General features: G+C 37.6%; 1 protein-coding gene across 6 annotated transcripts in view; it reads left to right on the top strand.

The window, feature by feature from the left end:
• The window catches only part of ARHGAP28 (Rho GTPase activating protein 28), a 179,983-nt gene that overhangs the window by 78,868 nt on the left and 84,151 nt on the right, over positions 1–16,964 (top strand). The window contains exon 1 of one of the 6 annotated variants that reach the window (XM_023591271.3): positions 11,417–11,635. The exons of 3 other annotated variants lie outside the window; for them this stretch is intronic. In XM_023591271.3, coding sequence (XP_023447039.1) covers positions 11,625–11,635 — 11 coding nt within the window. In that variant the 5' untranslated portion in view covers positions 11,417–11,624. Of the gene's footprint in view, positions 1–11,416; positions 11,636–11,661; positions 11,783–11,844; positions 11,933–16,964 lie in introns of those variants that run through there. 2 more of the 6 variants (XM_023591272.3, XM_023591274.3) reach the window with 2 other exon arrangements.

The following is a 16,964-nucleotide window of genomic DNA, read 5'->3' as shown; positions in this document are numbered from 1 at the left end:
TTATATTCTAGATTCTGACTCTAGGAGCTTGCTTATTCTAATTGTTATCAATCAGTGAGATCATACAATATTTGTCCTTTTGTGTCTGGCTTATTTCACTCACCATGATGTCTTCAGTGTTCAGCCATGTTTTTGCATGATTTGGGACTTCATTCCTTTTATGGCTGATTAATATTCCATGCTATGTATATACCACGCTTTATCCATTCATCAGTTGGTGGACACTTGGGTTGCTTCCAGCTTTTGGCAATTGTGAGTAATTCCGCTATGGACATCAATGTGCAAGTATCTGTTTAAGCCCCTACTTTCAATTCTTTTGGGCATATACCTAACAGTGGGATTGTCAGTCCTTATGGTAGTTTTATACTTAGCTTTCTGAGTATCCTTCATTTTTGAAGGATGATTTCATTGGGTGTAGAACTTTACATTGACTGTTTTTTCTTTAAGTACTTCAAAGATATTGATATTGCATTGTTTCTAACAAGAAATCTGCTGAGATCCTTTTTTTCCTTCCATTGTATATTGGTTTTTGTTTTTTTTTTTAACTCTGATTAATTTTTTTTCCTTATCACATGATGTGTCAGTATAGTTTTCTTTATATTTCTTATATTTTGAGCTATTGAACTTACTAAATCTGTGGCTTTAGAATTTTCATTTGGGGGTTTTTCATCCATTATTTCTTAAGATATTTTTCTGCTCCCCACTTTTGTCCTTTGAGGACTCCAAGTGCAACAATACTAGGCTGTTTGAAGTTGTGCCACATCTCTCTGATGTTTGTTAACTTTTTTCCAGTCTTTTTCCTTTTTATTTGTGATAGCTTCCATTGCTGTGCCTCCAAGTTCAATAATCTTTTCTTCTGCAGTGTGGCCAACTTTTTACCTCAACCATTTTAGTCTTCAGTAGTAGAAGGTCCTATTTCAGTCTTTTAAAAATCTTCATGTATTTACTTAAGATGTTTTTACTTGAGCTTCTTGAGTGTATGGAATAACGTTATAATATTTGTCTCAATGTCTTTGCTACTAATTCTATCATCTGTGTCATTTCTAGGTCTGTTTCTAGTCACTGAGCTTTCTTCTCAATACAGGTCATATTTTCCTGCTTCTTTGCATGCCTGGTCATTTTGTTGTTGTTGTTGGGATTCACATTGTGAATTTTAACTTGTTGCATACTGGGTATTTTTTGAATTCCTATAAATGTTTTTGAGCTTTGTTCTAGGACAAACAGTTTGATCCTTCTGTGTCTTGTGTTCTGTAGGTGGGGACCGCAACAGTATTTAGTCGAAGGCTAATTTTTCCCTTCTGTAGGGGCATAACTTTTCTGAGTACCCTGTCCAAGGCTCTGGTTGGTGGGAACACAAACTATTCCCAGCCCTGGGTGATTATAGGGGATTGTTTTCTCTAATCCTTCTGGTGGCTTTTCTCTGATCTAGGGTAGTTTCAGTGCATGCATTTCTGATCAGTACTCAGCTGAAGACTTGAGTGGGGTCTCTGAGGATCTCCAAAGTCCTCTCTCTTTGGAGACGTTGTCCCTCCTGTACTCTGCCCTGACAGCTCTACTGTTTCCTTGGCGCACAGCTTTATCTCCTAAACTCAGAGAGCAGGCTTTGCATCAGTTCTCTGTCCCAGCACCATGGTCTGGAAGGACTCTTTAGGCAATAAACTAGGGTGATTGTGGGGCCAGCTTGTTTGTTTCCCTTCTCTCAAGGATTGCTGTTCTTAGTTGGCTGGTATACATTGTCTTTGAGTATCCTTTCATAGATTTTTTTTTCATTTAAAAAATTTTATTGAAGTATATCAATTCATACACCAACATTTGTAAACTATAAGTGTTTAGTAAAAGTTGTGAATTTATAAAACAAACATGCATATCATCAAAAAGACCTCCCATACATCACCCTACCTCCAACATCTTGTGAAACATTTTTACAAACTATGGAAGAGCTTTGTCAAAGTATTACTACTAACTATAGCCCGTATTTTACATTTGGTGTATTTTCCCCTGATTCACATATTAGTAGTAATATGTTTTATAGATTTTGTCATTTTTTTCCAGGCAGGATGTAAATTTAGTCCCTATTATCCATCTACAGATATATTAGACGACTTGATATTTTCCTATTGGTTGCAGAGGCTCTATTTATTTTTTCTCTCATTTTCCTCTCTGTGCTTCTGTGTATGCTGTTTCTATTCATATATCCTCAAATTCGCTGATCTTTTTCTGCAGTATGTAATTGGTTGTTAATCCCACTAGTGAATGTTTTGTTTCGCATATAGTATTTTTCATATAGACATTTTATTTGTTGTATTTTCTGTTTCTTTCCCCGTTATGCCCATATTATATTTTAAATCATTAAGTATTTTGAGTATTTTATTAAAGCTGTTTGAATTTTTTTTCTGCCAACTCCAACATCTCTGTGTCTTTCTATTGACTGATTTTTCTTCTGATTATTGGTCCTTTTTTCTTCCTTTTTATATAGATTGCTCAGTGCTGCATCTTGTTGTATTTCTTTAAAAAGTGTAAACCTTTATTTGGGCAGACAGCCTAGTTACTTGTGGCTCAAGTAAAGCTCGTTTCTAAGCTCGGTCTGTGTGTGTGTGTGAGTGTGCATTTTACAGAACCCTCTGGTGAAGGAAAATTTAGCCGTGCTAGTAAGTCACGAGAATTCTAAGATTTCTCCTGTACATCCCATGTATTCAACTTCTGGCTGGTGGGAGCTCTGTTACTCTACTCAAAGCAGATATATACCTGATAATATTTTTAATATGCGTACTTGTGTACTTGCATATTCCTGGCCCTGTGTGAGTTCTGGGAAATTTTCAGATTATAGCTCCCTTGTTCTTTTCCCAGAAGATTTCAATAACTACTTTGGTAGATTAGAGAGAAGAAAAAGTTGGGTACATGAGCCATCATTGAGCTAGCTTTGATTAGGCTAATCATTATGCATTCATGCCTCAAAATTGGAAATGGAGCAAGCCCCCATTCCTTTGCATGCATTTTCAAATGGTTACCCAAGAGTAGTCATTTAATATGTGCCTATTTAAATTCATAAAAACATGGCTACAATAGACCTTAACTGTAAGTGCTTATTATGTTTGGAAGTAACAAGGAGTATGGAAGATACCCAGGAAGCTTTAACTTACCATCCTACCTGGAATTTTTAATACTAAAGACCTATTTTTTTTCTATTACAATGTATGTATTTCATGCCTTTTTTTGAAAAATACAGAATACTTCTTTTCTTCCTTTTTTTCCTCTCTAGGATGGTAAAACCAATAAATCTTTAGTAAAAGAGTGTATTGTTCAAAAGGCTTATTAAATAACCATAAATAATATTTGCAATCTTTCCCATAATTATTAATCTTCCATTAATGAATTAGTATAAATCCACATTTACCAAAATTTTAAGAAAATGGTTTTACTCTTCAATATATGATTCTAAAAGTTTCGCTGCAAACAGACATTTTCTTAGAATTATTCTGTGATGGAATGAATGGAAAAAATGCAAAACTTAATAGAATTCAGGGTCATTGAATATCATTGTACAGGTTTTTTATTTAGCAAAAATGTCCAGACTTGGCAGTAAGTAAGTAAGGACTGAGAGTCAACCTTGCTCCATTAGCCAAGCCACATTTCCCAGAGTGGGTACCTTTTATCGATTCATACAAATGTACTATATTGGGCTAGCAGGAGCCCAGGTAGAATTTCATTTTGTTCCTCTCCTGAAATACACATATTCTGTCAAGCAGAATCTAGGTAAGCTTTATTTTAAAGGAGTTTTAGCATGGAAAATGAATGCAAAAATAGAATCTCTCTTCAACCAGCATTTGCCCATTCATCAAAGAAGAAAAAAGCGAGCCAAAATATTAAGTGGCACTTTATTTTTTTAGTAATTGAAAGTAAATACAGTGAAAAGGGACACCTCACTCCTTTGCATATTTGGTTTAGAAAACAATGGCTGAAAGCCAGGCAGATTGGCTCATAACAGAGTCTATTCAAGGAATTACCGATTATCATAATTAATCCAGGTCTTTAGTAAAGAAAGAAGATAATATTACTGGAAAAATGAATGAAGAAGAAGCCACCGAGAAGGGGAAATTTCCTGGGTTGGGTTACTCCTCTTAGGAAAAAAACAAAACAAAAAACTTTGCCTAAAATGACAGAAACAGACATCACTCTCCATCCCCCATAGCATCAACTATTGATCAGGGATTTATAGTTTCCTGTCTGCTGTCAGAGATTAGACACTGACCTATTAAAGCCATTCATCTTGACAGACGTGGAACTCCAGAGATATTTGCCAGCCATTCCCCTCTCCATGTCAGCTGCCAGCCAGGAAGAAATTATTCATTTGACTCTCTTTTGACAGAAGGCGCAGCTCTTTTCTTTCCCAGGTTTTCATTTAACAGAGCCTTTAGGTTGCTGGTCTGTGCCTTTCTTTGCTCTTCTGTAGGAGGAACTTTGACACTGCTGTTCTATGGCATGCTTTCATTTGCTCAAGGAATTTATTTGAGGGTGAAGAGTGTTTTGAGGAAACTGGAGGGTGACATAAAGAACTAATTTAAAATGTTTTAATTGGATTATTATTGTAACAACAATAATAAAAAGTGAATTTAGAGTGTATTATTTTATTTTAAACTAGCTGCAAAACTTTGAGAGTATCTCTACCTGCCACAAGGAAATCTAAATAAAATGGAAGTCTTTACTTTTACTTCCCTGAATGGCTTTAAAATAGAAGACATGAATTGTTGGCATGATTTCAAGATACTCTAATGAATTCCAAAAGCCAACCAAGGGATAAATTAAAAATTTGATTAACATCTAGACGTGCTAATGTTCCTTTTTAGATCAGATACACAGTGATTGCATTTTAAGGTGTTGTGTCAGTCTATATTTTATATACAATTTATACAGTATATTTAATCTGTAACACTTGCTGATTTTATTTAGTTCACTTTAAACGTTTTAGAGAATGTTGGGTTTATTTGTCTTTCTCTTGTGTAATATTTTTATATATAGCTCTCTCTGGTTTTTAAAAACTTTGAACAGGGACATAGCTCTGAACATATTTCATGATACAAATAGGATGAACCGAGAAGCCCTGTAGACCTGTGCCTCTGATTAGGCGCACATCAAATATCAGTCTAGGAAAAGTGCCTGATAATCCCTTTGATCTTGTTTTGTGATTCTGCCCTGCTATTCTTGAATTTTTGGAGCTGAAGAGGTGCAACATAGAGAAGACACTGACAAACAGTGAAAGGATACAGTAGAGCAGAGTTTTCACAATTTATGGCTGGGGCATTGATGGCTGGGAAATAGCAATAAATAGAGACCAGAGATGTGGGACAGAGTTTGAATGGTTGCATTGCAGCAAAGCATCACAGCACTGGAGAGGCACCGGGAGCTGGAAAATCGAGGCAAACCTTCAGGATAATGCCAGAATTGTGGGGAGGATAGGGAGATAACTCATCTTTTTAATCACTTTGGAAGTCAAATACCACCACATAGCAATGCCATCTGCAGCAGCCCCTCCCAAACCATGCAATAATAATAATAAAAACATTTTAACCTGGCAGTAAACAATAGGTAAACTATGTGACTGTCTTCTGAAGGAAAAATTCAGTCTTTAAAAAATTACGTGTCCAGACTAATTGAGGGAGTGCAATTTCAGAAGCACAAAGCACATAGATTAACCTTATAGTAACATAGGTCTCATAATGGATAAAGGATAAAAGGCTATTAACGAACAAGAGAAAGCTTCTTTTTGCCCATATTCTGTTTTATAGATTCTTTCCTGGGTTTCTTCTAATTGAATTAAAAAAAAATAATAGTAAGAGCCTCCAAGCAATGATTATGTGCCGGCAAAGTAGTTTTCTGCTCATAATTTTAATTTATCTTTGAGGATCATGTGTTGAGTCATTTGTGGGATTGACTGAGCTTCATCAAAATCAATATATAGATCAAGCTCATAAATTGCATATTAGTTTTAACATAACACATGAAACATTCAGATGTGGTGATTTATTTTGCTTGCAAAGCAGACGTTTTAGCCTGTCACTCGCTTATTAGGTGGTTATTAGCTGAGCTGTTTACAAGACTGTTTCTGACCTGTGACTGCTGTCCTCTGCTTAAAACAACTGGTAACCATTTATATGAACATCTTCCAATCTTTCTAAGCCCAGGGCCCGTTTCAAAAATTAGGGTTCTTTTTGGCTTTTTTCTGAAGTTATTTGAACTCTCAAAGCACTTTTCAATATCAAGATTCAAACACAAATCAGGATACTTTTTCTCATATAATTTTTTTTGAGATATAATTCATGTACTATGAAAGCCATCCTTTTAAAGTATACAGTTCAGTGGTTTTTAGTATATTCACAAAGATTGCAGCCATCATCAATAGTTCCAGAACATTTCATTACCCCAAAAACAAGTCCTATATCCATGAGCGTCATTTCCCCCTCTACCCTAGACCAAGTAGAGGTAATTTAAGAAAAATATTATATTTTGATTTTGTCTTCTACATATTTATATACTTGCATATAATTTATGCATTTCAGTTCTTTGACAACTATATTAAGTTCATCAGTTTTTTCTCTCCTTGGCAGAGGAGGAGATAGAACATAGCATGGATTACTGTCAATTTCAATAGGAAAACATGCTGCAAACCCAAAAAAGAGTCTGTCACTCTCTTCGGAAAGAGCTTGTTGCCCCATTTGAGCCTACTCCTTTGTAAATTACTGGCTTGGTATATAATGTTTTCAAGTTTGTTCCTTTTTCATTGTTGTTTTACCCATTCCTAGCAGAGTACATTTACTCAGAGGTGATACATTAGTGCCTAAGAAAGTAATTGCTAATGCAAAACTAAAAATTCCGACTTTCAAAACCATTTCAAATATTCCCTGCTAAGTGACTGAAGGATTTGTTTTGTTGTTTTAAGCCTCCCACTAATCTACAAACACATTTTTCTGTATCCTTTACTGCCAACACAGACTTTCAGGCTATGCTGTTTACCTTTTGGCAGAATAACTCCATCAACTTTCTCTCTGTTCCACTGCGTGTGGCCAGACAGGCCAGGAAAGTAACAGAGAAAGCTAGGATGGCAGAATGAAAGAGAAAGAGGGAGTCAGGGAAACTGAGAAAGTGGGAAACTCTTCTCTGTTCTTACTTCTAGGACTCTGAAACTATAGCTTCTTTTTTTATATATATATTTTTTATCATCATTGCCTTTTAAGTGCTTTTTGCAAGACATCCAAGTCGAGCTTGTTCATAAACATGTTAGGATCCAAAGATTACTGAGAAGCCAGAGCATAAAAAAAAAGAAGGGATTTGTCCTCTTTTTTTATCCGAATGTCCTCCCTAAAGAGCTAGGAGGGCAGAAGGCGGAGTAAGTGCCAGAGTTTATCCCAGAGAGTGAGTGGTTTCTCTTGCCAAGAGCCTTGTGGCAAAGGACCATTACATTCAGGACCCAAGACGTTTTTTCCAGAAATCCACACCATCCTGCAACCAGCATCATTCAAAGACAATGACAAGTTAATGGGAAGTCAGCCCTCCTCTTCTTTCAGAAAGAGGAGGAGGAATCTTTGATTTTGGCATGTACTTACTGAAACTCTTGGCATGTGTTCAATCTGAGAGCAAAGTGAATATACTCTGTACATTTAGGCAGGGATGTTTTCAGCAGAAACGAGGTTTAACCCCATACTATACTGCTCAAGTCCAGACCCAGATGTGCAGTTAGGCTAATCATTTGGCAGTCCTTAAAGTTGCAAATCACTAGTTTAGAACCCCCTTCCTTTATAAGGCCAGGTTATTGGTTGTCCCTTGTTACTTGAGAATTCCCCTCAGTGGGGATGGGGAGAGTATGTCATCCCAGATAACTTCTGAAATTATTCCTTCCAATTATATCAGGAGTGATTTTGGCTGCAAGTAACAGTAACACCACCTAGAGTGGTTCTTTTTAAAATAAGAATTTAATTTTTTCCCATTTCTGAAAGAGCAGAGATAGGCAACATCTGGTGTTATTTCAAGCCTCAATAATACCAAGACTGATCACTGCAACTTCCTTGACCTTTCTCTCGTTTGCAAAATGGCTACTGAAGCACTAGTCATTTCGTCCACATTCCAGTAAACAAAGAAGGTAGAAGAGAAAGAGGTAGCACTTATATTGGGGAGACAGACACTGGAAAGGAGTTACACCTGGGTTACTTTGGACAGAATTGTGTTAGATGGCTACTTCTGGCCTAAGGGAGGTTAGGGAAATGAGGCTTGGGAATAGAGGTTGGGTCAGAGGAGTTCTGATCAATACAGTTTCTTCCATCTCATTACTTTTCTGGCTATATTTTAGTGCTTCTATGATATTTTAGCATCTGTCACAGCCCAGTTCTAAATCTATCTCTATCTAAATCTATCATGCTAATTTATTAAATTATAAGAAGCACTAACACATGGGTTTACCAAGTGCCATGCATTTTACCGTGTATTAACTAATTTAATCCTCATAACAATCTTTGAAGTGTGTATGATTAATTACCTGATTTTACAGACAAAGTAATTACTCAAGGTTCCAAAGCTACAAAGTGGCATAGCTGGCATTCAAACCTGGCCAAGCTTGTTTCAGAATTTTCCTCTGAATCACTACATTATATTCCCTATTCAGTATAAAAATATGTGTAGCCATAAGAAGATACGTAATTTCCCTTGGGGGGAAGCAGATTTGGCTCAACAGATAGAGCATCCACCTACCACATGGGAGGTCCAGGGTTCAAACCCCGGGCCTCCTGACCTGTGTGATGAGCTGGCCCATGCACAGTGCTGATGCGCGCAAGGAGTGCCGTGCCACGTAGGGGTGTTGCCCACATAGGGGAACCCCACACACAAGGAGTGTGCCCTGAAAGGAGAGCCGCCCAGCGTGAAAAAAGTGCAGCCTGCCCAAGGAGTAGGTCATACACAAAAAAAGAGACAGAGATTCCCGGTGCCCCTGACAAGAATACAAGCAGGCATAGAAGAACACACAGCGGATGGACCCAGAGAGCAGACTACGGGGGTAGGTGGGGGGTGAGGGGGGGAAGGGAGAGAAATAAATAAAAATAAAATAAAATAATAAAATTTCCCTCAGGGACTGTTTGAAATGAAGAAAGATGACTGTAGGGAGAGCATTTGGAGCGGGACTGAGAAGGTCTGAGTTCCTGTTATTTGCCAGACACTGTAAATAAGACAGACAGGGTTCCTCTATATTCGAGTGAGGAAAATAGGCCCAAATAAGTAAACGAAGTGTAAATTGTTGTTGAATGAGAAGACAGCAAAGGGATATTATGGGCAGAGGGGGCTTAAATCGGGTAAAGGGGCACCATGGGCAAAGGCCTCTGCTGGACTAGGGGGACACCAGTGGACTTTAGAGTTGGACTGGCACGAGTTTGGAATTTTGGAGGTCCCAAATGCAGAGCTAATTCTCCCCCTTGAGATTTTTGCTGAGTGCAGTGACAAAGGGGACTGGGGGCTGGGATCTAAGGCAGAGAGAGATTTTTGTCACCCCTTGTTGGACCTCCCAAAGCCTGACTAGAGGGAGAGACCCATAAAACAGCCTGGAAGCCGTGAAACCAGCCCCGTCCAGGTGAACTCCTCACTGGCTCTGCCCCTCACTCCCACCAGAGGATGGAGGAAAGGCATGCCCTTATTTTAGGGGAAGTTACTGTTTAGTCCAGTTTTCGTAAAATTCCTTTAAACCCAGTAAAAAAGAAATCATGAGATATGAGAAGAAAAAGGAAAATGACCCCATAATCAATTGACTGCTTTTTAATCAATTTTAGCAGACACACCAGATGTTGGCATTAACAGACAAGAACTTTCAAGTAAGTTATAAATATGGCAAAGAAATTAGAGGGAAAGGTGGACAAATAGATACAAAGATGGAAAATGTCAAGGGTGAAATAGGATCTCCAGAAGAAATAGTTGGACAGTCTAGATATGAAAAAATAATAAAAAACTTGAAGCATTTGTTGTATCTATTTAGAAGCAGACTAGACACGAGAAGTAATAGCCAGTGGTTTAACATTCAGGTTATTAGAGTCCCAGAAGTAGAGGAGAGAGAGAGAATGGAACAGAAGAAATATTTGAAGAGAAAGTGGCTAAGGAGACCCCCAAATTAATGAAATACATCAATCCACAGATTCAAGATGCTCAGTAAACTTCAAGCAGGAAAAATACAAAGAATACTACAATGTAGGCATATTGTTTTCAAACTGCTAAAAATAAGAGAGAAAAAGAAAATCTATTACAAGAAGCTAGAGGGTGGAAGACATTATATTTAGAAAAACATTGATGAGAATGTAACTGACTTTTCATCAGAATCAGCAATCGGCGGTCAATGGAATATATTTAAAATAATTAAAATAATAGCCACATCAACTTGTGCTGACCTTCTGTTTTATGCCCCATGAAAATATTTTTACAAATGAAAACAAATTAAAGACATTTTCAGAAAGAAATATGATGGGATTTGTTGCCAGCAGATTCACAGCAGAAAAAATGCGAAGGAGAGAGGAAAATTCTACAGGAAGTTCTCAAAGCTGAAGAGAAACCACCTTATATGGAAACACAAACATGGAAGCAAGAATGATGATAAATATACAAGACTTTTTTTTTTTAATTTAAAAAAAGTTAATTGATTACTTTAAGGAACAACAGCAGCAACTATTGTGGGATTTATAACATGTACAGATGTAACAGATATGACAATAATAATATTGATGGAGGGTAAGGGAGAAATGGAAATTTAAGGAATTTTAAGGATGTGAACATGTAAAATACTAATTCACAGTTGACTCAAATTATAGATCTCTAGTTATCATTAAAATATAATATGAAAAAAAACCATAATACAAGTTATAGCTAAAAAAAATAGATGAAAAAATGAAATAATAAAATCTTCCCTGTTTTTTCAGTGTCACTTTGAATGTATGGTAATTGCCATCTACTCAAAATCTAATTTGAAAGCTAATGGTGTTTTCCTGATAAGAGTTGGCTTTGGAGCACAATTACATTCTGTTTTTCAAGTAATATTTTCCTCGTTTTGTTTCAGAATAAAGAAACACACTCAGCTGAAAAGGCCTCAAAGTCTGATTTTTCCTGACCTGGTAAAGTACAAAGCTGCAGTTTAAGACTCATCAAACCATGGGCTGGGCCTTAGATCATAATTATGTAAAGCTGCCAGAATGCAAGGCCATGTCCAAACACCACCCTGGGGTGAAGTGGGAAATATTTGGATTCCTTCACTTAAGAAAGTGAGAGGTCTTCCAAGTGTGCTTGACCCAAAAATGTTGACTGTCTTCTTTGCCAAAATTTAAATAGTTGAACACTGCAATTAAAGGATTCTTTGGGCGGATGGTCTCAGTTGAAACCTGTCTCTCACTCAGCTGACCATGGCTTGTTTTTCACATCTGTCCCTCCTTATCCTCCAGCAAAGTTTTAGGAAGGTCTTTACCTTGAGGTTCTATGAATATACACTTTGCTTAAACAAGATAATTGAAATTATTATTACTGGCATTAAGAGTATCTATTCTTCATCTTCTTAAATTCATTTATCACTTCTCAAATTTCTCACCTCTTTAAACATTTCCTGGAGGCGGAGCAAGATGGCATCTGGGTGAGTGCACCTTACGGTCTCTCCCGCGAAGAGGCGGCCAAGTGGGGTTGGAGTCTTGCCGGAGTGGGCTGTCTTGGGGGCTTGCAGGTCACAGGGTGTGTGGACATCGATTTGGAGAGCGAGTGGCGGAGGTGGTGCTTGCTAAAGGTAGAATTGTGGCTTACAAGTACAGAGGTCGGAAGCCGTGGGCTGGCGGGACCTTTCCACCTGGGGCTGGTGGCCGCGGTATTTCCTGAGATGTGTCAGTTGTGTGGTGGCGTTCCTGGGCCCTGTGGTCCCTGGATGCGTGGTCCCCAGGTCAGTGTTTCCTGACCCCCCATAGCCTGTGTTCCCCGGACCTACGTGCCCTGGGTCTGCAGAGTACCGGACTTCTCTTTCCCAAGTCCAGCGCTCCCGGAGGTCAGGGATTGCCCTAGCCCTCCGGTTCTGGACTGACTCCGTGGGTGAGAGGGATTCGGTGGGGGTGCAGTAGGGGGGTCTGGTTTGATTTTCTGGTGTTTCCCACCCCACCCCCTTTTTTTTCTTTTCTTTTTTTCTTTTCTTGCGCTTGGAGGAGCTTACCAGCTGGCTTGGGGAGAGTCTGGGAAGAGAGGAATGGTGAATCTGCTGAGAAAGCTCAGTTTACCTAAATATCCGGGGATAGGAAACTTGGCCTGGGAGAAGGTGGAGTCAGAAAATCAACAAGTCCTCTCATAGCACACCTAAAGGAGAGGGTACTGTAGAAGGTGCTTTCTAAGCCTCCAGTAGCATACTTGGGGTTCCTGGTGAGGTGTGAGTGCTCTCTCTCTGGAAATTAAGAGTCATTGTTTTCTGTGCGGAGCTGGTTCAACAAGGACTCACTTGAATCTTCTACCGGACCTTTCAGGCAGCTTTCCTGCTGCCTGGGAGAGAGAGAAGTAAGGAAGGAAGAAAAGGGGGAACATCAGAATCCTAAGCCTTTTATTTTACAAACAGGATTCCTTGCTTGAAATTTTCCCTAGTATTTAGTTGGTTTGTCCTTGTTTTTCCTTCCTCTTTATCACCCCAAGGCCCTTTTTTCCTTCTTTCTTTCTTTTATTTTCCTGTTTACTTCCCCACTCCCTTTTGTCCCTCTTTTTCCCCCTCTTTCTTTCTCTTCTTTCTTATTCTTCTTCCATTAGGTGCTGCAGGGAGAGCTTCACATTTCCTGTATTTCCTCATCCTCCATTTACTCTTTTCTATGTGTATTGATTTTGGCCACCAACACTATTCCCTTTCCTCTACATCTTTCTATTCTCCATCATTGATTGTTTCTCTTCATTACACCTTTCTTTGTTAGCCCCCCTATTTTTTGATGTTTTATTACTAATACCTTTGTTCTGTTTTCTGCCTTATAATTCACTCTTTATATTATTGTCCTCTCATTTCTCTTTCCCTCTCTCCTGAACACACAGGCCTTTTAAGTCACACTGTACTCCTCTCCATATTCAAATTTTTATATACTCTACTTTTCTTACTGTTATAACTCTACACATCTTACATGAGTCCAATATCCATTCTCCTATATCTCACTTGGTTCCTCTGCTAATATTGACTATCAATAGTACTATTATTCACTTTCTTTTCTTACTCATTTTGCTTTCTCTGGCCCTAATGTTTTCCTTCAAGTGAACTTAGCCAACAACAAGGAAATAGAATAAGAAGAACACAGTGACAAAGAGAAGACTTAACATGCACGCACAAACAACAACTAATTAAACCCAAAACTAGGCAAAGAAGCTAAGCAACTAACTAAACCAGCCAAGATAAAATGATGACCAGACAGCAACAAAAAACTACAAACCAAACCAATAATCAGGAAAACATTCCCCAATCCAGTGAACAAACTAAAAACCAGGAAGAGGAGCAGAACATCAAACAAGTAATTAAAGATCTCAAAGCATATATTAGGGACCAATTTGATGAGGTGAAGGAAGAGATTAAGAATATGAAGAAAACAATTGGAGAGAATACAGAAGAAATTGCAATCACACACAAAAATATAATGGATATGATGGTGATGAACAGCACAATTCAAGAAATCAAAAATACACTCTTAGCAAATAACAGCAGACTCGAAGAGGCAGAGGAGAGATTAAGGGATGTGGAAGACAGTACATCTGAAATCAAACAGATAGTAGAACTGGTCGATAAAAAGAGAAAAAATCCAGCAGGGACTTAGGGACCTGAATGACAATACAAAATGTGCAAACATACGTATTATAGGCATCCCAGAAGGAGAAGAGAAGGGAAAGGGGACAGAAGAGGTGTTGGAGGAAATAATGACTGAAAACTTCCCAAACCTATTGAGGGAGATGGATGTACATGTCCAGGAAGCGCAACGCACCCCAAACATCATAAATCCCAACAAGCCTACCCCAAGACATACTTGTCAATTTATCCAATCACCAAGACAAAGAGAAAATACCAAAAGCAGCAAGAGAAAAGAGAACCATCACATACAAGGGAGGCTCCATAAGATTAAGTGCTGGTTTCTCATCTGAAATCATGGAGATAAGAAGACAGTGGTATGACATAGTCAAGGTACTAAAAGAAAAAAATTTCCAACCAAGAATACTCTATCCAGCAAAGCTAGCATTCAAAAATGATGGAGAGTTCAAAATATTTACAGATAAACAGAAACTAAGAGAGTATGCCAACAAGAATCCTGCCTTTCAAGAAATACTTAAAGGGAGTTCTGCAGGAAGAAAGAAAAAAACAAGAGAGACAGAGTTGGAGGAGAGTGTAAGAGCAACTAAAAAGACAAAAATAGAAAAAGAAAACCAAACAGAATATGACAAACACAAATCCAAAGACAATATGGCTAATATAAGTAATTCCTTGAAAGTAATAACACTGAATGTCAATGGATTAAACTCACTTGTCAAGAGAATCAGACTGGAAGATTGGATAAGAAAATATGACCCATCTATATGCTGTCTGCAAGAAACACATCTTAGACCCAGAGATTCAAGGAGGTTGAAAGTGAATGGCTGCAAAACAATCTTACAAGCAAACAACCAGAAAAGGGCAGGAGTAGCTATATTAATATCAGACAAAATAGATTTTAAATGCAAAACAATTGTGAGAGACAAAGATGGACACTACATATTAGTGAAAGGGATAATCTTTCAAGAAGAAAGAACAATCATAAACATTTATGCTCCTAATAAGGGTGCCTCCAGATACGTGAGGCAAACACCGGAAAAATTAAGTGAAGGAATAGATGCCTCTACAATTATAGTGGGGGACTTTAATACACCACTATCAACTTTGGACAGAACATCTCAAAAGAGAATCAGTAAAGAAACAAAGACTTTGAACAATATATTAGAGGAGCTGGACCTCTTATAGAACATTACACCCAAATATAGCAGGATATACATTCTTCTCAAGGGCACACAGATCATTCTCCAAGATACACCACATTCTAGGCCATAGAAAAAGTCTAAATGAATTCAGAAAGATAGAAATCATACAAAATAATTTCTCTGACTACAGTGGAATGAAACTGGAAATCTGCAAGGGCCAGAGACCCAGATTTGGCACCAAGATTTGGAAGTTAAGCAATACACTCTTAGAAAAACAGTGGATTGAGGAGGAAATCTTAAAAGAAATTAATAACTACCTTGAAACTAATGAAAATGATAACACAACATATCCAAACTTATGGGAGGCAGCAAAAACAGTACTGAGAGGGAAATTTATATCCATAAATTCATACATCAAAAAAGAAGAAAGAGCTAAAGTTGAAGAACTAAATGCATACTTGGAGAAATTAGTTAAAAAACAACAAACTAACCCCAAAGGAAGAAGAAAGAAAGAAATAACAAAGATCAGAGCAGAACTAAATGAAATAGAAAATAAGAAATCACTTGGAAAAATAAACAAAACCAAGAGCTGGGTCTTTGAGAAAAATCAATAAAATTGACAAACCCTTAGCTAGATTAACAAAGAAAAAATCATTCCCTCTCAGATCAGGAACAAGACAAGGATGCCCACTATCACCCCTCCTATTTAACATAGTCTTAGAAGTACTTGCTCAATCACTGAGGCAAGAACCAGACATAAAAGGCATCCACATTGGAAAGGAAGAAGTCAAAATTTCACTATTTGCAGATGATATGATTCTATACATAGAAAACCCTGAGAAGTCTACAACAAAGCTTCTAGAACTTATAAATGAGTTCAGTAAAGTCGCAGGTTACAAGATAAATGCACAAAAATCAGTAGCATTTCTGTACACCAATAATGAGCAATCTGAGGAAGAAATCAGGAATCAAATACCATTCACAATAGTAAATTAAAAAATCAAATACCTAGGACTAAATTTAAAGTGGTAAAAGACTTATACAAAGAAAACTACACAACACTGTTCAAGGAAATTAAAGAAGAAGTAAATAAATGGAAGAATATTCCTTGTTCATGGATAGGAAGACTAAATATTATTAAGATGTCTATCCTACCAAAACTGATCTACAGACTCAATGCAATCCCAATAAAAATCAACACAGCATTCTTTAAGGAACTAGAGGAACTAACTATGAAATTTATTTGGAAAGGAAAGAGGCCCTGAATAGCCAAAGACATATTGAAAAAGAAAAATGAAATTGGAGGAATCACACTACCTGACTTCAAAACATATTACAAAGCTACAGTAGTGAAAACAGCATGCTATTGGCACAAGGATGGAAATACTGACCAATGGAACCAAACTGAGAGTTCTGATATAGATCCTCGTATATACAGCCATATGGTATTTGACAAGGCCACCAAACCCTGTCAACTGGGAGAGGATGGCCTCTTTAACAAATGGTGCCTAGAGAACTGGATATCCATATATAAAAGAATGAAAGAGGATTATCAACTTACGCCTTATACAAAAATACACTCAAGATGGATCAAAGACCTCAATATAAGACCCAAGACCATAAAGATCTGGAAAGCAAAGCAGGGAAGCATCTACAGGACTTTGTAATAGGAAATGGCTTCATGAACTTCACACCAAAAGCTTGGGCAGCAAAAGAACAAATAGATAAAAGGGACTTCCTCAAAATTAAAGCCTTCTGCACCTCAAAGGAGTTTGTCAGGAAAGTGAAAAGAGAGCCTACACAATGGGAGAAAATATTTGGTAACCATATATCTGATAGGAGACATATCTTGCATATATAAAGAACTAAATCTTGAAAATAAAAAGACAAACAGCCCATTTAAAAAATGGGAAAAAGATTTAAACAGACACTTCTCCAAAGACAATATAAAAATGGCAAAAAAAACTCATGAAAAAATGCTCAAAATCCCTAGCTATTAGGGAAATGCAAATCAAAACAAC

This window comes from Dasypus novemcinctus, chromosome 16 (assembly GCF_030445035.2).
Source record: "Dasypus novemcinctus isolate mDasNov1 chromosome 16, mDasNov1.1.hap2, whole genome shotgun sequence".
NCBI lineage: Eukaryota > Metazoa > Chordata > Mammalia > Cingulata > Dasypodidae > Dasypus > Dasypus novemcinctus.
This window is presented reverse-complemented; position numbering and strand designations above follow the sequence as displayed.